Consider the following 15,574-nt stretch of genomic DNA (forward strand, 5'->3'; position numbering starts at 1 on the left):
CAAGTTTTGGAGTCTTTTGACCTAACAACTACATTTAGTTATATATATAGTATATATATATATATATATATATATTACATTAATTTCAAGGTCTTGGTCTTGATTTGAAGTTATAAAATCTCATGCAAACTTACACAATTTATTCGTAGTCTTGGTCATTTTTCTGAAAAATCAAATCTCCTTCTCGTGTTGTCATGCATGTTATGCAAACTCAATTCACACCATTTAGTCTTTGGTCTTGCTTTTGAAAATGTATTCCCTATCTAGGAAGTATATAGGGTGGGCAACAATGAAATATTGAAAGCATCTATTTTATTTTTATTTTCCAAAAAAGTATGCTGGTCAAATGCCCCTATTATCTAAAGTGATGTGGCTTGGTCATATATTTCTCTATTTGGATTTGGGTATGATATCACATTGTCTGTTTAATATGGCTATTAGGGTTTCTATAGTTTAGTCTGTTTTGCATCACAATCACCCAATATACCTATTATATAAGGTTAATAATTATCATTGGTTCCTTTGTCTACTATTGGTTTGCTTTCTCTTTTTTTCTTTGCTTTTCTGTTTATATATATATATATATATATATATATATATATTTTAATTGGAGGTGGAATATAATTATCAAGAATCTATGATTTTAAAAGCTAACGCCACAACCAATTAGGGTTTCAAATATACAAATTTAAAGATAAAATTACCTTTGAAGGATAAAATATCTTAGTTGTTAGAAGTGTTATTGTTACAATTTTAGTGATGAAATTAGATATTTAATCATGAACTTCTATCTTTTGGAACTAAAATTTTCGTCTTAAGAAGTAAATATTTTTTGCATGAAATTATTTTATTTCATAAAATATATTTATTAGCGATACTTTCAAAATTTTGTCGCTAAAAATTATTTTTTTAGCTTTTCAGAACAACTTTTTAGTAACGACTGCAGTGACATAGTTTTCACTTTTGAGGACAAAAATGTTTGGTCCTTGAAACATTTATACGTACGTTGTAGTGTGAGAAATCTAAAAGATAAGTAATTATTATGTCTTCTAGGAATAATACCTTATTCATGTGTCATAGTTTGAAAAATAAAAATAATAATAGACAACTCACAATATTGGTTAGATATATGGCCAAGTAATATTTTGAAACCATGGGGGTGTTTGGGATAATTTTTTTTTGGTTTTTTTGGTTAAAATAGCATTAAAAGACAAAATAAGCTAAAATAGTTAATAAAATAAAATGTCACATCAAATTCATAATTATTTCACTTTTTTTTTTACAAACATCACATCTAATTATAAAAAAATTTAACTTTCTTCTCAAACATAAAAATTTTAACCTCTTAAAATAGTTAAAAACTAAAATAGTATACTAAAATAACAACTTCTCAAAGACCCATATAATAATTTATGCTAAAAAGCCACTTTGAAATATTCGGTAGGAAATTTTTGTCATCACATATTCATGTTGCTTTCTTCATGTCTCCTTTTGGAGATTGAGTTCATGTTCACTCAATAAAACGTGGCGTTTCTAAGCTTTAAATGAATGACTCTTGTGTAAATGTTTTTGTTTGTGTAGTGACACTTAAAAGAATAAAAAAAAGAGAAAAAGTGTGATGAAACTATATGAGGGCCGGCTTTGAGTTTTCGGGCTAAGACGAAATAATTTTTTGGGACTTTTTTAGATATTTAAAAAGAATAAAAATAAATGAATAATGCTTGAGACCCCCTTTTGGGGGTCACCCCTTCACCCCCCTTTGTCACGTGGCGGGTGGTGATTGGAGGAGCAGGAAAAAAAAGAAAAAGAAAAAGAAAATGTAACCAATGAGAGAGAGAGGGGGTCAAAGGGGGTGAGGGGAAAAGGGGGGATGAATCATTGTTGAAAATAAAAATCACTCTGTTTGATTTAAAGTTTTCAAAAGGGGGATTTGGTCATCACCCCATCACTATCTAATTTCTCTTTCAAAAGGACAAGAATTATATAAGTACTTTCAAAACCCCCAGATATTTTAAAATTTGTTTCTTTTACTATATTACCCTCATATCTATCAGCTCTCCTATTAAGACATTTTCACTATGTATTTCAGAGTAAAATTTTACTCTGTATGAAAGTAAAATTTTACTCTGAATGAGAGTAAAATTTTACACTCTGAAACTAAAAGTAAAATTTTACTCTGTATAAAAGTAAAATTTTACTCTGAAAAATAAGTAAACTATAAGACTCTGAAGCTAAAAATAAAATTTTACTCTACATCATTCTCTCTACATTTTCACTATGTATTTCAGAGTAAAATTTACTCTGTATGAAAGTAAAATTTTACTCTGAATGAGAGTAAAATTTTACACTCTGAAACTAAAAGTAAAATTTTACTCTGAAAAATAAGTAAACTGTAAGACTCTGAAACTAAAAGTAAAATTTTACTCTGTATAAAAGTAAAATTTTACTCTGGTTCTGTCAAATGAAAAAAACAAAGCAATAGAACCAGAGTAAAATTTTACTCTGGTTCTATCAAATGAAATTTGATGTTTATTCTGAAAAATCGATGGAACTTTGAGCTATGAGCTTTGAATCAGGCCTATAATCCTTGAATCAATCGATGTTTACTTTGAAAAACATTGAATCATGCCTATAATCCTTGAATCAGGCCTATAATCTGAAAATTTTAGAGAAATATCAATTTTTCATACCCCGGTTCTTCAGATTTTTCAGATTTTACAGATTTTTCAGATTTTTAAAACTTGGAGCTTTCAAAAATCTATATATTCGAATTCAAATATCAAAACACACAAACACACACATATATAGATATATATATATTCGAATTCAAATCTCAAAACACATATATTCGAATTTAAATCTCAAAACACACAAACACACACTCGGGAGATTAGAGATCGGAATCGTTCATGGTGCACAGATTTGAGTTGAAACCTTATATCGAAAGAGGGAAGAGAAGCTTGCGGAGGCTCTGGAGGATGATGAAGTCATGGAGAGGTAACGGTCGAGGACGGAGTCGATGGAGGGGTCGCCGAAGGCGAAGGTGTTGCCGGCGTTGGAGAAGGTGATGACAGCGGCTTCGGTGTCGCACAAGTTGCAGAGCTCGCCGGTCTTCTTGAAGAGGCCATCTGTGGAAAGGAAGAGAGTGGGGAAGAGAGTGGGTATAATAGTCATATAAAATATTTAAATAATAAATTTGTCCTTTATGTAAGACTTTATAATTATGAAGGGGTTTAGAAAGTATAATTTTTTTCTTAATCCTTTTAACAATGAAAAGAAGGTAAACGGCGTTTATAGCCAAATTTCCCATTTCAAAAATAATTATCTAAGTTTATAATTTGTATATTTTTATATTTTTTGTATTTGGTAACTTTTTTTTTAAAAAAAAATATAAATATTATAGTTTTTAAGTGTATCTAAATTAGATGTATCTACAAAATAAATAAATAAAAATTGTGTAAAATATTTTTTTAAAAAAATACTAAAAAACACAAAATTGGGCCATAAAGAGAGAAAAAAATAGGCCATACAAAATTAGGCTAACGACTAATATATATACATGTATTAGGCCTCGTTTGGTAAGTGATTTTTTTAGTTAAAAAGTCAAAAAGTTACTAAAAAAATTAAAAAGCCAACAACTCATACCAAAAAGTTAAAAATTCATTTTTCTCTTTACTTTTTACACATCTTTTCGTAAAAAGCCTAAAATTCATCCCAAACATACTAGTTTTTTTTACATCACATTTTAACCAAAAAGTTACTAAAAAAGCCTGTTCCCAAACAAGGCCTTAATATTTTATTTTTTTAATTGGACAAACAACTAAAACTTATAAATATTTTTTAATTGGGCTTTTTATCAATTGAGCCAAATAGATTTTACGAGGCTTCCTTTAGAATGGCCTAAATTAATTAAATAGAATTGGGCCATTTTAAGTTTTTAATATAGTGTAAAACTAAATCTGGGACTCTTTTTTTGGACATAATTTTTGGGGCCCTAGGCACAGGCCTCACTAGCCTTAGTCCAGGGCCGGCCTTGCACTATATCCACAAATTAAATTACAATAACATTATATTTTCAAATTTTTACTCAAAAAAAATAAAATAATATAAGGTCCAGATTTATTTTAGGGGTATTTATACACAAGTCCTAATTTATGAGCTTATGCTACATTAAGTCCTAATTAAGATTTTTTGAACTTTCAAGTCCAATTAAATTTTTAATAGTCGAAATTGTTTTTCAAATAATGATTGTTCATCATTTATGATTATTAATAAAGGAACATAATGATTTGACATTTATTTTGATTTTCAAAACTTTAAAATATCAACTTTTAAATTGAAAAAACTAAAAAAAAAAATTATGAGCAAAAAAATATATATATAATTTTTTTTTGAAAAAATTGAATTATTTTTTTTGTGTAAAATTGAAAATTTTGCATCTATAAAGAAGCATGATGATGGAACATTGAAGTGCAAAATTTAAAATTAAAAAAAAATGAAAAAACTGATAATGTTTTTAATTTTACAACTAGAAAAAATTGATAATATTTTCGATTTTATTGGATAGTTGAATCAAACCAATAAGTAGAAGGGCAAAAACGTTTAATCTCATGTTCTGTTTTTTTTTTCTCAGTTAGTGAAACAATTATTTGAAACATTACTATGCAAAATTGATCATGTTCTTAGTTTTAAAAATTGGAAAAAACTGATAATATTCTCAGTTTTATTAAATAGGACTTATTGGTTCAAAAAATCTTAGATAAGACCTGAGTTAGTTAACTCTTTATTTTAATACACTAATTAAATTGCAATTATACTTCATAAATTTCTTGAAAATTTTTCTAAGTGAGTAGAGTTTTCCATTAAATTAACAAGTGTTTTTGTTAATTATTTTTTAAAATGACATGCACCAAGTACAAATACCGATTGTATAAATAAAAAAGTTTATATATATAGTTACCATCGATTTTAATAAATTCATATTATTTTGAAAAATGCTTGGGAGCACTAATTAGTGCTCCCACTAATTAGGTGGCAGTGGGTCCCGCCATTAATGATGTGATGTTTTGGTCTTGGAATTGTATTTTTTTTTTTTTACTTTTTTAATGCATTAGTGCTATTAGTGGTGATGTTTTTAGTAGGATGAATCATTGTTGTATTATTTTTTATATTATGATAATATAATCGTATGGTTTGTAGGGCAGATGCATATATATGTATTTGAAGCATTTTGTTTTGATGTCCCATACACTATAAATAATCTTTGGTTTAGTAGATTAGTTTAATGCAAATTATAGCTTCTTTTTTATTTTTTATTTTTTATTTTAAATCTATATTTTTATTATAATATTTCTTTTAAAAGGTTTTAAGTACTTGTTTGGCTCTCTTTTGCTTGGCACTTTCTTTTCAATTTACATGCCTCATCACAGTGGCCAAAAAAACAAGAAAAAAAAGAAAAAAAGAAAAAAAGAAAAAAAAACAGAGCCACATTTAATGTGAATATTCTAAGCATTTTTATATGTTAAATTCAGCGACAATGTTACGTAGCTCAAATTTTGTGGCTCAAAAGTGACTCAAATGGCCAAAACGACGTCGTTTTGAGTACAGAACAACATAAAAATAGCCAAAACGACGTCGTTTTGGCCATTTGAGCCACTTTTGAGCCACAAAATTTGAGTTACGAGACATTTTCCTAAATTCAGTGTATTGGAACTGGTAATGTTTGGTTCTTTTGTTGTTACTATCTGTAAATTGGGAATCTGGACTTGTTTGGTTTGTTTTTCAGAAAAAATTTTGAAAAAAATTCTTTACAAATAAATTTTCAAGAATAATCAAATTAAATAAATTTTTTCAGAAAAAATCTCAAAATTTTGTTTAGTTACTTACTTTTCAAAATTACTCTTTTTCTTATACACATCAAATCAATCACTTTTTTTAAAACTCTCTCCCAAAATAATTTTTCAAAACCATTTATGAAAAAAGACAAACCAAACAAATTTTCATACTTTTTATCTAAAAAATTACTCTACAAACACAAACCAAACACACCTCTGTCTCAAAATTTTTATATATCAAAATTTATGCAATCAATATCAGAATTGTACTTATTTTAAGATAGAATGATAAAAGAATTTGAACATAAAAACGAAACAAATTGTCTCTAGTTGGCTACCACCACGCTATTGGGTCTTGGTGGTCATATCACAATGTCTAACTCAATGAATTAAATCGTTTATTTTATAAATAATCATACTAGATCTCTTATTATAACACTTTTATTTTGATCCCTAATAAGATGGAAGAAAAAGAGAGATAAAGAAAGAAGTGTGTGGGTTCACCCTTCATATCGTCTATTCCATATAATTAGAGGTGTTAAATTAGTACTCCAAAATATTTTTCTTTTATAAAACTCTTTAAGCAGATCATTCTTATAAGAAAATAAACTAATCTATCAACTATAATCACATGATTATTTCAAATTTGTCATAAAAAAGTAATAATAAATATGATTTAAAAATTTGACCATCCATTAAATCATGTGTTTACGATTATTTAATTAATTTTATTTTTTTGCATAAATATCAACGATTCCCATTATCAAAAGAGGAAGACTACAAATTCAAAAAAATTTATTCAAATTTTGTCTAGAAATAACAATCAAAGACTACAATCTATTTCACTCATGAACCTTCATACTTTAATAATTTAATCTCCATCATATAAATCAATTCTATCAAATTCTAAGATGATAAATCTGGTTTCCTAACTTATCAAAATAATTAAGCCTCAATGGGATGGTCCAATCCCTATCTCAGCCTTGAATTCTGATTGGACAATGATATAAAGGAAGAATTGTTTTGGCTTTAAAAATAAATAAATAAATAAGATGATTTTTTTTTGACTCGAATGACTCAGTCTTGATTGTTGTTTGATATTTTATAGACATCACCCTAAATCCAACGACATACTTTTAACAATTGACTCGTGGATTGCACGTGCGTTCTGGTTCATTTCTATTTTAGTCTTCCTCCAACGAGGTTAGAGAGAGAATATAATATTCCATTCACAAATTAAAGTTAAGATTTTTTATTTTATTGTTTTTAAATTTTTTTTTGGTTCTATTCCGCTAGATAGGTTGAAAAAGTTATTAAAAAAATATATAAAAATTCTGTTTGGTTTAGTTTTTGAGAAGAATTTTGAGTTTTAATTTGAGTTGTATTTTAAAAGATAAGTTGTTAAAAAGGATTTTAAAAATTAAAAATTTATTTAATTATGAGTTTTGAAAATAATTTTGGGATAATTTGCAAATTTTTTTTAATTAAATAGATGGGTGTACAAGAAAATTTAATTAATTGACCTGTAGAATATGAAAGAATGAGAGAAGAGAGAAGAGAGAAGAGAGAAGAGAGAAAAAAAAGTGATTGATTAATTTATTAATAAAAAAAAGAAGGAGAGAGAAAAAATAATTTTAAAAAGAGTTTTGATAATTTGTTAACCAAACATGTTTTTTTGATTTTTTTTCATCCAAATATTAATTTAAAAACTAACCCAAACATTACCTAATTTTTTTAAAAAATATGTAAAATTTAATTTACATTTTTTTTTTTTACTTTTTGAATTCATCAACATAAGATGGCCTAAAAAATATAAATTTTTTCCAAAGTTAAAAAAAATTTAGAAATTGATATTTTTAATATGTCAAACTCACCCTAAAAATATAAGATGGAACACCGATGTCTCGTACATTTGTGTCCCATTCTATATTTTTGTATCTATGCACTTAACACTGTTGTTATTTTAGCCATACAAAGCCTACGTTTGGGAAGTGGGTTGGCTTTTTGGCTTTTTGGCTTTTTTGGCTATTTTAGCCTGGGCTAAAAAGCTTGGTTTGGGAAGGGCTTTTTGGCTTTTTGGCTTTTTTGACTTTTTTTGTGAGAGAAGAGTGTAATGATTATGGGTTGGATGTGATGTTTTATTTTTTGTGGCTAAAATAGCCTATTTTGTCTTTTGTGACTAAAATAGCCAAAAAAACCCCAAAATTTTCTTCCCAAACGTAGGCAAAAATGTTTTGTGACAAGTTCATCAAGTTATGATGTAAGTTTTGTAGAGTTTCTCATAAGTTTTTCTTTAATTTCTTTGAAGTTTCCATTTACCATTTTCAAAAGTATTCAAACCTTTCTTCAAAATTTTTGAAAGAGTGTCGTACTGGTATTGGAAGAATGTTTCCCCTTAATTTCCTGGAAATTGTGTTTTATGCACTTTGATTTTTGTTATTATAATATAATTTTGTTCAAAATTGATGTAGTGAAAACGTGCAAGAGTAAAATTTGTAGCACTAAAATACTACAATTCTTTCATAATTTTGCTGTCTCGCAAAAGAATACAATAAAATTAAGAAGAAAAGGGCTAAATAAGCTCCATGTTATTCATCAAAGTTAAAAATGCAAAATAAACTTTTATTAGGACGGTTAAATTAATAATTTAAAAGTCTAAATAAAATAATTCACCTCAAATTTGGCTTACATTATGGTAAAGCAACAAGTTTTACTTGTCGGGCAAATCTTTCTGAGCCTAGAATCATTATTTTATTATTCGATGATCAAACTATTTTAAGTATTAAGTTGCTATCAAGTCTGCATAAAAAACTTCAAAAAAAAAAAAAAAAAAAAACTTCAAGAGTCAATAAAAGTAGTTCATAAGGTAGAACAAAAATAAAATTAATTTAATCCACATATTTTATGTGTTGATGATGATGGTCACTTTCGAGCAAATTTTATTTTATTATTTTTTTACATTGCCGCAATACTAATAGCGTGTACAAACTAGGCATGAGGAATGAGAATTGACCAAAAAGTAATTAAAAAATGGAAATCAGTCATTAGGTTCTAGAACTATAAAAAATTATAAAGTAGTGCTATATAAATATTTTTACAAATTTACATCGATTAATAAAAAGGCATTTGGATAAATTATACTTTTCACTTTTAAATCTTCACTTAAAATTTACTTTTATCCAATTTTTCAATTGCAATAATTAAATTTTTGATTCGTGTTTCAATATGACCCTCCCAACTCCTTACTATTTAAAATTTAAATGAAAGTTGAGACATAAGGGGCAAAAATAAAATTTGAATAAAAATTAAAGAAGGAAAAGTATAATTTTTTTTCCTTCGCTTTTAAAATGTGCTCACATAGCCCTTAAATGAGCACTTTCCATTCAAAATTTTAATGGTAAGTAACATGAGAATCACATAATAAAGTTTGAGAACGTTATTGAAATCAAAAGATGAGCAATTAAAATTGAAATTCAACTGAAAAATATAATCTATCCATAAAAATTTTATAAGGAAAATTTGTTTGTACCACATCAATGCTTATATGTAAAGTAAGGGAAATTCTATGGGCACCATAGTTACAACATTTATAATATTTGGTTATGATTTATGAATTGTGTGGTGTTAGTTACTATTTATTGGTTATGATTCAAGATCTCTTTAATTATATATTTTTTATTGTAATTTTTTTTTAATTATGACTCTCATAAGATTGAGTTGAGTTATGATAATTGTGATAATTAAACTCACATATATTATAACGTACATAACATCTATCTATATATAAAGAGGACATTTTTTGTCATATGAAGCTTTGGCTTCTTATACTCAAACATTGGACTTGGGACAAATGAAGAAGACTTTTTCACTTAATTAACACAGAGTATATAGTAAATATTTTATTTTATTTTTACTTATTTAAATTACATGCATATCGTGTGTACTAATTGTTAATAATTACTCATAAAATATACATGGTATAGATGCCAAATAATTCTTTTTTTTTTTTCAAACAATGTCTCCAAAGCGGTTATAAACTGCTCCAATTCACTCCAACTGCTTCAAATGACTCTGATAATTATCCAATTCAATTATAAATTACACACGTGTGTTTTCATTTAAAAAAAAAAAAAAATAAACATTAAAATTTAAAACATACCCGCTGACTCTTTTCCTAGAGAGAGAGAGCCCAATGTTTGCATGTAAAGTCAAAAGGGGCGGCTCTTTTTCGTCCCTCCTGCTGCTACACTACACCTTCCCTCCAAGTTCTTCTAACCTCCTCGTGTTCTTCTCTTCACCAAAGCAAACAACATTAGTCTTTAACACATCAAATATTCAACTCTTAAAAATAAAACGATAAAAACTAACCCATCAAAATTAAATTTAAACACTTTCATTTCCTACATTCTATATTAATCTGTCTCTTTCTCTCTTAATCTAACACCCATCCAACAACTCTGAATGAACTAGAAAAAACAGAGAAGAAGAAAAGGAAGATTAGATTATACGCACAGATCATGTCAAATGACAAAGTCGATCATCATGCTTTTCGCGTCACGTTAATCTTTTTATTACTCTTAATTACAGGTACTAATCCAATTCATTCTCCCTCTACTTTTGATTCTTGTTTTTCTTTTTCATTTGGGTTTTGTGATCCAACTTTCTTGTCAAGCTTTCCATGAAAATTCAGCCTCAAAAATTTGGTTTTGAGCTTTGAAAGATGATAGATTTTGTGGGTTTGATTTGACATTGATAACCCAAAAATCTTTTGAGTTAAATTTACTGATGATTTTAAAGATTTAGGTACAATTGTTGTGGGAGATTTATTAGACTCTGACAAAGAAGTATTGCTGAGCTTGAAAATCTACCTCGAGTATCAGAATCACATGCATCGAGGAAGATACTCTGACTGGAATCAACCCAGCATGCCCCCTTGCGCGTGGCCCGGAATTTCATGCTTCGGAGATCGTGTCACCGGCATTGATCTCTCTGGCAGCGAAATCTCCGGCGGCATGTTCGGAAACTTCTCGGCTTTCACCGCCCTAACCCATCTCAATCTCTCCGGAAACACCATTTCCGGTAAAATTCCGGCAGACTTAGGGCGGTGCCGGAGCCTAAAATTTTTGAATTTGTCTCACAATCTCATTGCGGGCGAGCTCAACTTGACCGGACTCAATAAATTGGAGGTTCTCGACGTGTCCATGAACAGACTTTCCGGTGGAATTCAGTTAACTTTCCCTGGAATTTGTGACAGTTTGGTTTTAGCCAATTTATCAACCAACAGTTTCACCGGTACTGTTCTCGACCACTTCGATTCGTGCCGGAATTTGCAGTTTCTTGACCTGAGCGCCAACAATTTCTCCGGCAAAGTCTGGCCGGGTTTCGCGAGGCTTCAAGAATTTTCTGTTTCCGAAAACGTGTTAATTGGGGTGATTTCCCCGGCAAATTTTTCCGGAAATTGTACTCTGAAAGTGTTGGACTTGTCGGGAAATGCTTTTGCCGGGGAATTTCCTAAGGAAATTTCCAACTGTAGAGAATTGGAGGTTTTGAATCTATCGGAAAACAATTTCACGGGTCAAATTCCAGCAGAGATTGGTGAAATTTCGAGCCTGAAAGGACTTTTCTTGGGAAACAACACTTTCTCGAGAAAAATTCCAGAGTCTTTGCTTGGGTTGGGAAACTTGACCTTTTTGGATTTGAGCACAAACAATTTTGAAGGTAACATTCAAGACATTTTCGGGCGATTCAATCAGGTTAAGTTCCTTGTATTGCATTCGAATTCATACACCGGTGGGATGATTTCATCAGGAATTCTCAACTTGAAGAACATTTTCAGATTAGACTTGAGCTTCAACAACTTTTCAGGTCCATTACCGGTCGAAATCTCTCATATGACAAGCTTGAAGTTCTTGATTCTTGCTTACAATCAATTTACTGGAAAAATTCCTCTCGAGTATGGAAATTTGCAAGGCCTTCAAGCTCTTGATCTATCCTTCAATATGCTAAACGGATCAATTCCACGAAGTTTTGGAAATTTGAGCTCACTCTTGTGGTTGATGCTTGCCAACAATGCACTAACCGGTGAAATCCCACCCGAGTTGGGGAATTGCAGGAGCTTGTTGTGGTTAAACCTTGCGAACAATCAACTTTCCGGGCCAATCCCATCTGAGTTGACAAAAATTGGGATTAACGCAACGCCAACATTCCAACAAAATAGACAGAATGATCGGGCTATTGCTGGTTCAGGCGAGTGTCTAGCGATGAAGAGGTGGATACCGGCAAACTACCCTCCATTTAGTTTTGCGTATACACTTCTTACAAGGAAGAAATGTAGAAGCATTTGGGATAGTTTGCTTAAAGGGAATGGCATATTCCCGGCGTGTGTTGGTGGTTTGCGGACATTTCAGATCTCGGGTTATGTTCAACTCAGTGGTAATCAATTGTCCGGTGAAATCCCAATTGAGATTGGTAAGATGCAAAACTTTAGTATGCTGCATTTGGGGATTAATGGATTTTTTGGTGATCTTCCTCCAGAGATTGGACTAATGCCACTCGTAGTGCTCAACATTTCACAAAACAAGTTTTCTGGCGAAATTCCAGCGGAGATTGGGAACATCAAGTGCTTACAAACCCTTGATTTATCTTGCAACAATTTCTCTGGAGCTTTCCCAGCAAACTTGAACAATTTAAGCGAATTGAACAAGTTCAACGTGTCATACAATCCATCCATCACTGGCGTAATCCCAGCAACCGGACAATTGGCAACATTTGAGAAAGAGTCTTTCCTCGGCGACCCATTTTTACGCTTGCCTTCATTCTTGAAGAACACCACAGATAGTCCAACAACGAAAAATGAAAAGAAATCGATGAAGCGTGTAAAATTAGGTCCATTTTTGGTGTTTACGGCTCTGATAATGGCTTTACTAGTGTGTGGGATTCTGACACTCATAATCTTTCTTGTCGCGAAGAATCCAGTATACACGCCAGGATATGTCTTGAAGGATACAAAGGTCCAACATGATTTTTTGTCAAGTTCAGGCACGTCTTCTCCATGGTTGTCAGGTACTGTAAAGGTCATTCGTCTAGACAAAGCAGTATTTACACACGACGACATTTTGAAGGCTACAATGAACTTCTCGGATGACAGAGTTATCGGGAGGGGAGGATTTGGAACCGTGTACAGAGGATTGTTGCCCGATGGGAGAAAAGTAGCGGTAAAGAAGCTACAAAGAGAGGGTATCGAGGGTGAAAAAGCGTTCCGAGCAGAAATGGAGGTTCTAAGTGGAAATGGCTTCAGTTGGCCACACCAAAATCTTGTGACACTCTATGGGTGGTGCCTTGATGGGTCGGAGAAATTATTAGTTTACGAGTACATGGAAGGCGGGAGCTTAGAAGATCTTGTTTCAGATCGAACAAGGCTTACATGGAGGCGTAGAATTGATATTGCAATAGACGTGGCACATGCTTTAGTCTTCCTACACCATGAGTGTTTCCCTGCTATTGTGCACAGAGATGTCAAGGCGAGCAATGTCCTGCTTGACAAGGATGGGAAGGCTCGTGTCACAGATTTCGGCCTTGCAAGAATTTTTGATGATGGAAATAGCCACGTGAGCACGACGGTGGCTGGAACGATTGGCTATGTTGCTCCTGAATATGGCCAGACGTGGAAAGCCACTACAAAAGGCGATGTGTATAGCTTTGGAGTACTAGCAATGGAGCTAGCTACCGGGAGGCGCGCTTTGGATGGAGGGGAAGAGTGTCTAGTTGAGTGGGCCAGAAGAGTCATGGGAAATGGAAACCGAGCCATGATACCAGTGGCGGTTTTGGGGTTTGGGCTTGCTGACGGCGCAGAGGAGATGTGTGAGTTACTAAAGGTTGGGATAAGGTGTATAGCAGAAGTGCCACAGGCTAGGCCAAACATGAAGGAGGTCCTAGCCATGTTGGTTAAGATTTTAAGCAGCCGACCTGGTTGTATCGGTTATGGCTCCTCTTCTCCTCCATTTTTATGAAGGTGTTTGTTTGTTTAAGGCTTGTATACTTGCGCACAAAAATCTATTACATAAAGGCATTTCCTGAATTCTTCTTGTAGAAAGACATTAATTCATCGTTCATTGTTGTAAATGAAGAAGACATTACTTCAATTTTGATCAGAAGATTTTGATGTGAAATTTCACAAGAACACATGTACATAAGACTTTGTATCACATTTCTTAATGTAACAATTGATATCAATTCCTGGCTTGGTGTGATCCCCAAAACTGGCCAATTTTGGAGGTTGAAGATGTGCATGGGATTACAAATAATAAGATGTCTAAGAATTTTTTAACTAGCCGTTAAACAGTCAATCTCAAAATTGGTATTACGGTCATCTAATTAATGGTATTACGGTTAAGGAGTGATTATGGGTAGACAAATACAAGATAATTTTGTATATATGTATATGGGCATGTTAGTGGCTTGATAATTTTTAAAGAATAATATTAGAGATCATGAAAAAAATATCATAAAATGCATCATGAAGATTTTTCATCATTTGATTAGTTTGTGGTGTATTATTGTATGTGTAATCCAAAGATGAAGAATTTTTCATAATCATCTTCATGATATTTTTTTCATGATCCCTAACATTACTCATTTTTAAATCACATGCCAACTAATTTGTCCCAGTTATCATTTCAACTAAGGTTTTTAGCATCATCAATCAGGTTTTAAATATTGATCATTACCTATTATATCATTGGATAAAGATTTTTCCCCCGAAATTCCCCCTCCCCCCCAACAACCAGAAAGAGAGAAAGAGAAGAGAAAGAGAGAAAGAGAGAAAGAGAAGAGGGAATGGAGAGAGAGAGAGAGGGCCCCTCCTTTGCCTCCGCCGCCGCTGATCGATGGTAGGTCGACCGGCTGATCGTCGCAGCAGCAGCTCCAATTGTCGCAGCTCCGGCCCCACCTCCGCCTCCAGCCCGATTTTGTTGGCCCCCTCCTCTCCAGTTCTCCTTCTTCTTCTTCTTCTTCTTCTTCTCCTCCTTCTTCCTCTGATTTTCTTCTTCTAAAAAAAAAAAAAAAATTCAAAAACGACGTCGTTTTTTGAATTCGGGGGATTCGGGAGCTCAAATTCGAGCTACCAATCACTACTCTATATCATTCATTAACGTAATCATAGCCTTTCAAATCGTTTTTTTATTAATATATCATTATTCTTTTATATTAACTAATATATAATTATATCATCGATGTCGATATATATTCCGATAGTGTTATTTAAAATCAAGTCACCAACGTAGAAACAGAAGTATTAGAACATGGTATTTAGCAGTGTTGTCTATCTAGAATGTTGAAGAAATCTTCATTAATTGGTCATGTTTTTCTGTTGTACTAATTCTGGAATAGTCAATACATGCATTGCACTAGATAACTTTTGAAAAGTCTGAAAAAGCAGCTGGTAATCCATTTTCACATGGGAAATTTACAAATTAATATGTCTAAATAAGCTGTACAATTGATATTGATCTGCTTTCTTGATCATGATCTAAACCATTCTTCCTCCATTTTTTTTTTTAATATTTAGATCTGTATGGACTTTTGACTGGAATAGAACTAGGTGCTATAAATCTGAAACTCGTGTCGGTTTTGTTCTCTACTAAAAAAATATTTTTTTTGCAAAAATAAAAATTAAGACTCTTAAAACGTCGCATCTAAATTGCCTTCCAATGACGTAAACTTAATTTGTTTAGGACTCGGTC

The 15,574-nt window shown here is 31.5% G+C and overlaps 1 protein-coding gene and 1 long non-coding RNA gene across 3 annotated transcripts; one reads left to right on the forward strand and one right to left on the reverse strand.

The window, feature by feature from the left end:
• Window positions 1-9,818: 9,818 nt before the first annotated feature.
• On the reverse strand, window positions 9,819-10,839 carry LOC145789614 (uncharacterized). The gene is made up of 2 exons (XR_014327717.1): window positions 10,703-10,839; window positions 9,819-10,121 (listed from the first exon to the last, which is right to left on the reverse strand). It is a non-coding gene; the product is annotated as an uncharacterized LOC145789614 (long non-coding RNA).
• Window positions 10,017-14,066, forward strand: LOC114285610 (putative LRR receptor-like serine/threonine-protein kinase At1g74360). 2 transcript variants are annotated; one of them, XM_028228661.2, is made up of 2 exons: window positions 10,017-10,421; window positions 10,638-14,066. In XM_028228661.2, the coding sequence occupies exons 1-2, from the start codon at window positions 10,352-10,354 to the stop codon at window positions 13,841-13,843; spliced, it is 3,276 nt and encodes a 1,091-aa protein (XP_028084462.2). In that variant the 5' UTR covers window positions 10,017-10,351; the 3' UTR covers window positions 13,844-14,066. The 2 variants fall into 2 exon arrangements, with proteins under 2 accessions (XP_028084462.2, XP_028084461.2); XM_028228660.2 differs by having other exon boundaries at window positions 10,078-10,421; window positions 10,632-14,066.
• The last annotated feature ends 1,508 nt before the right edge of the window (window positions 14,067-15,574 follow it).

The sequence above is a fragment of the Camellia sinensis genome, chromosome 4, assembly GCF_055761805.1.
Source record: "Camellia sinensis isolate YWXY chromosome 4, ASM5576180v1, whole genome shotgun sequence".
Classification (NCBI taxonomy): domain Eukaryota; kingdom Viridiplantae; phylum Streptophyta; class Magnoliopsida; order Ericales; family Theaceae; genus Camellia; species Camellia sinensis.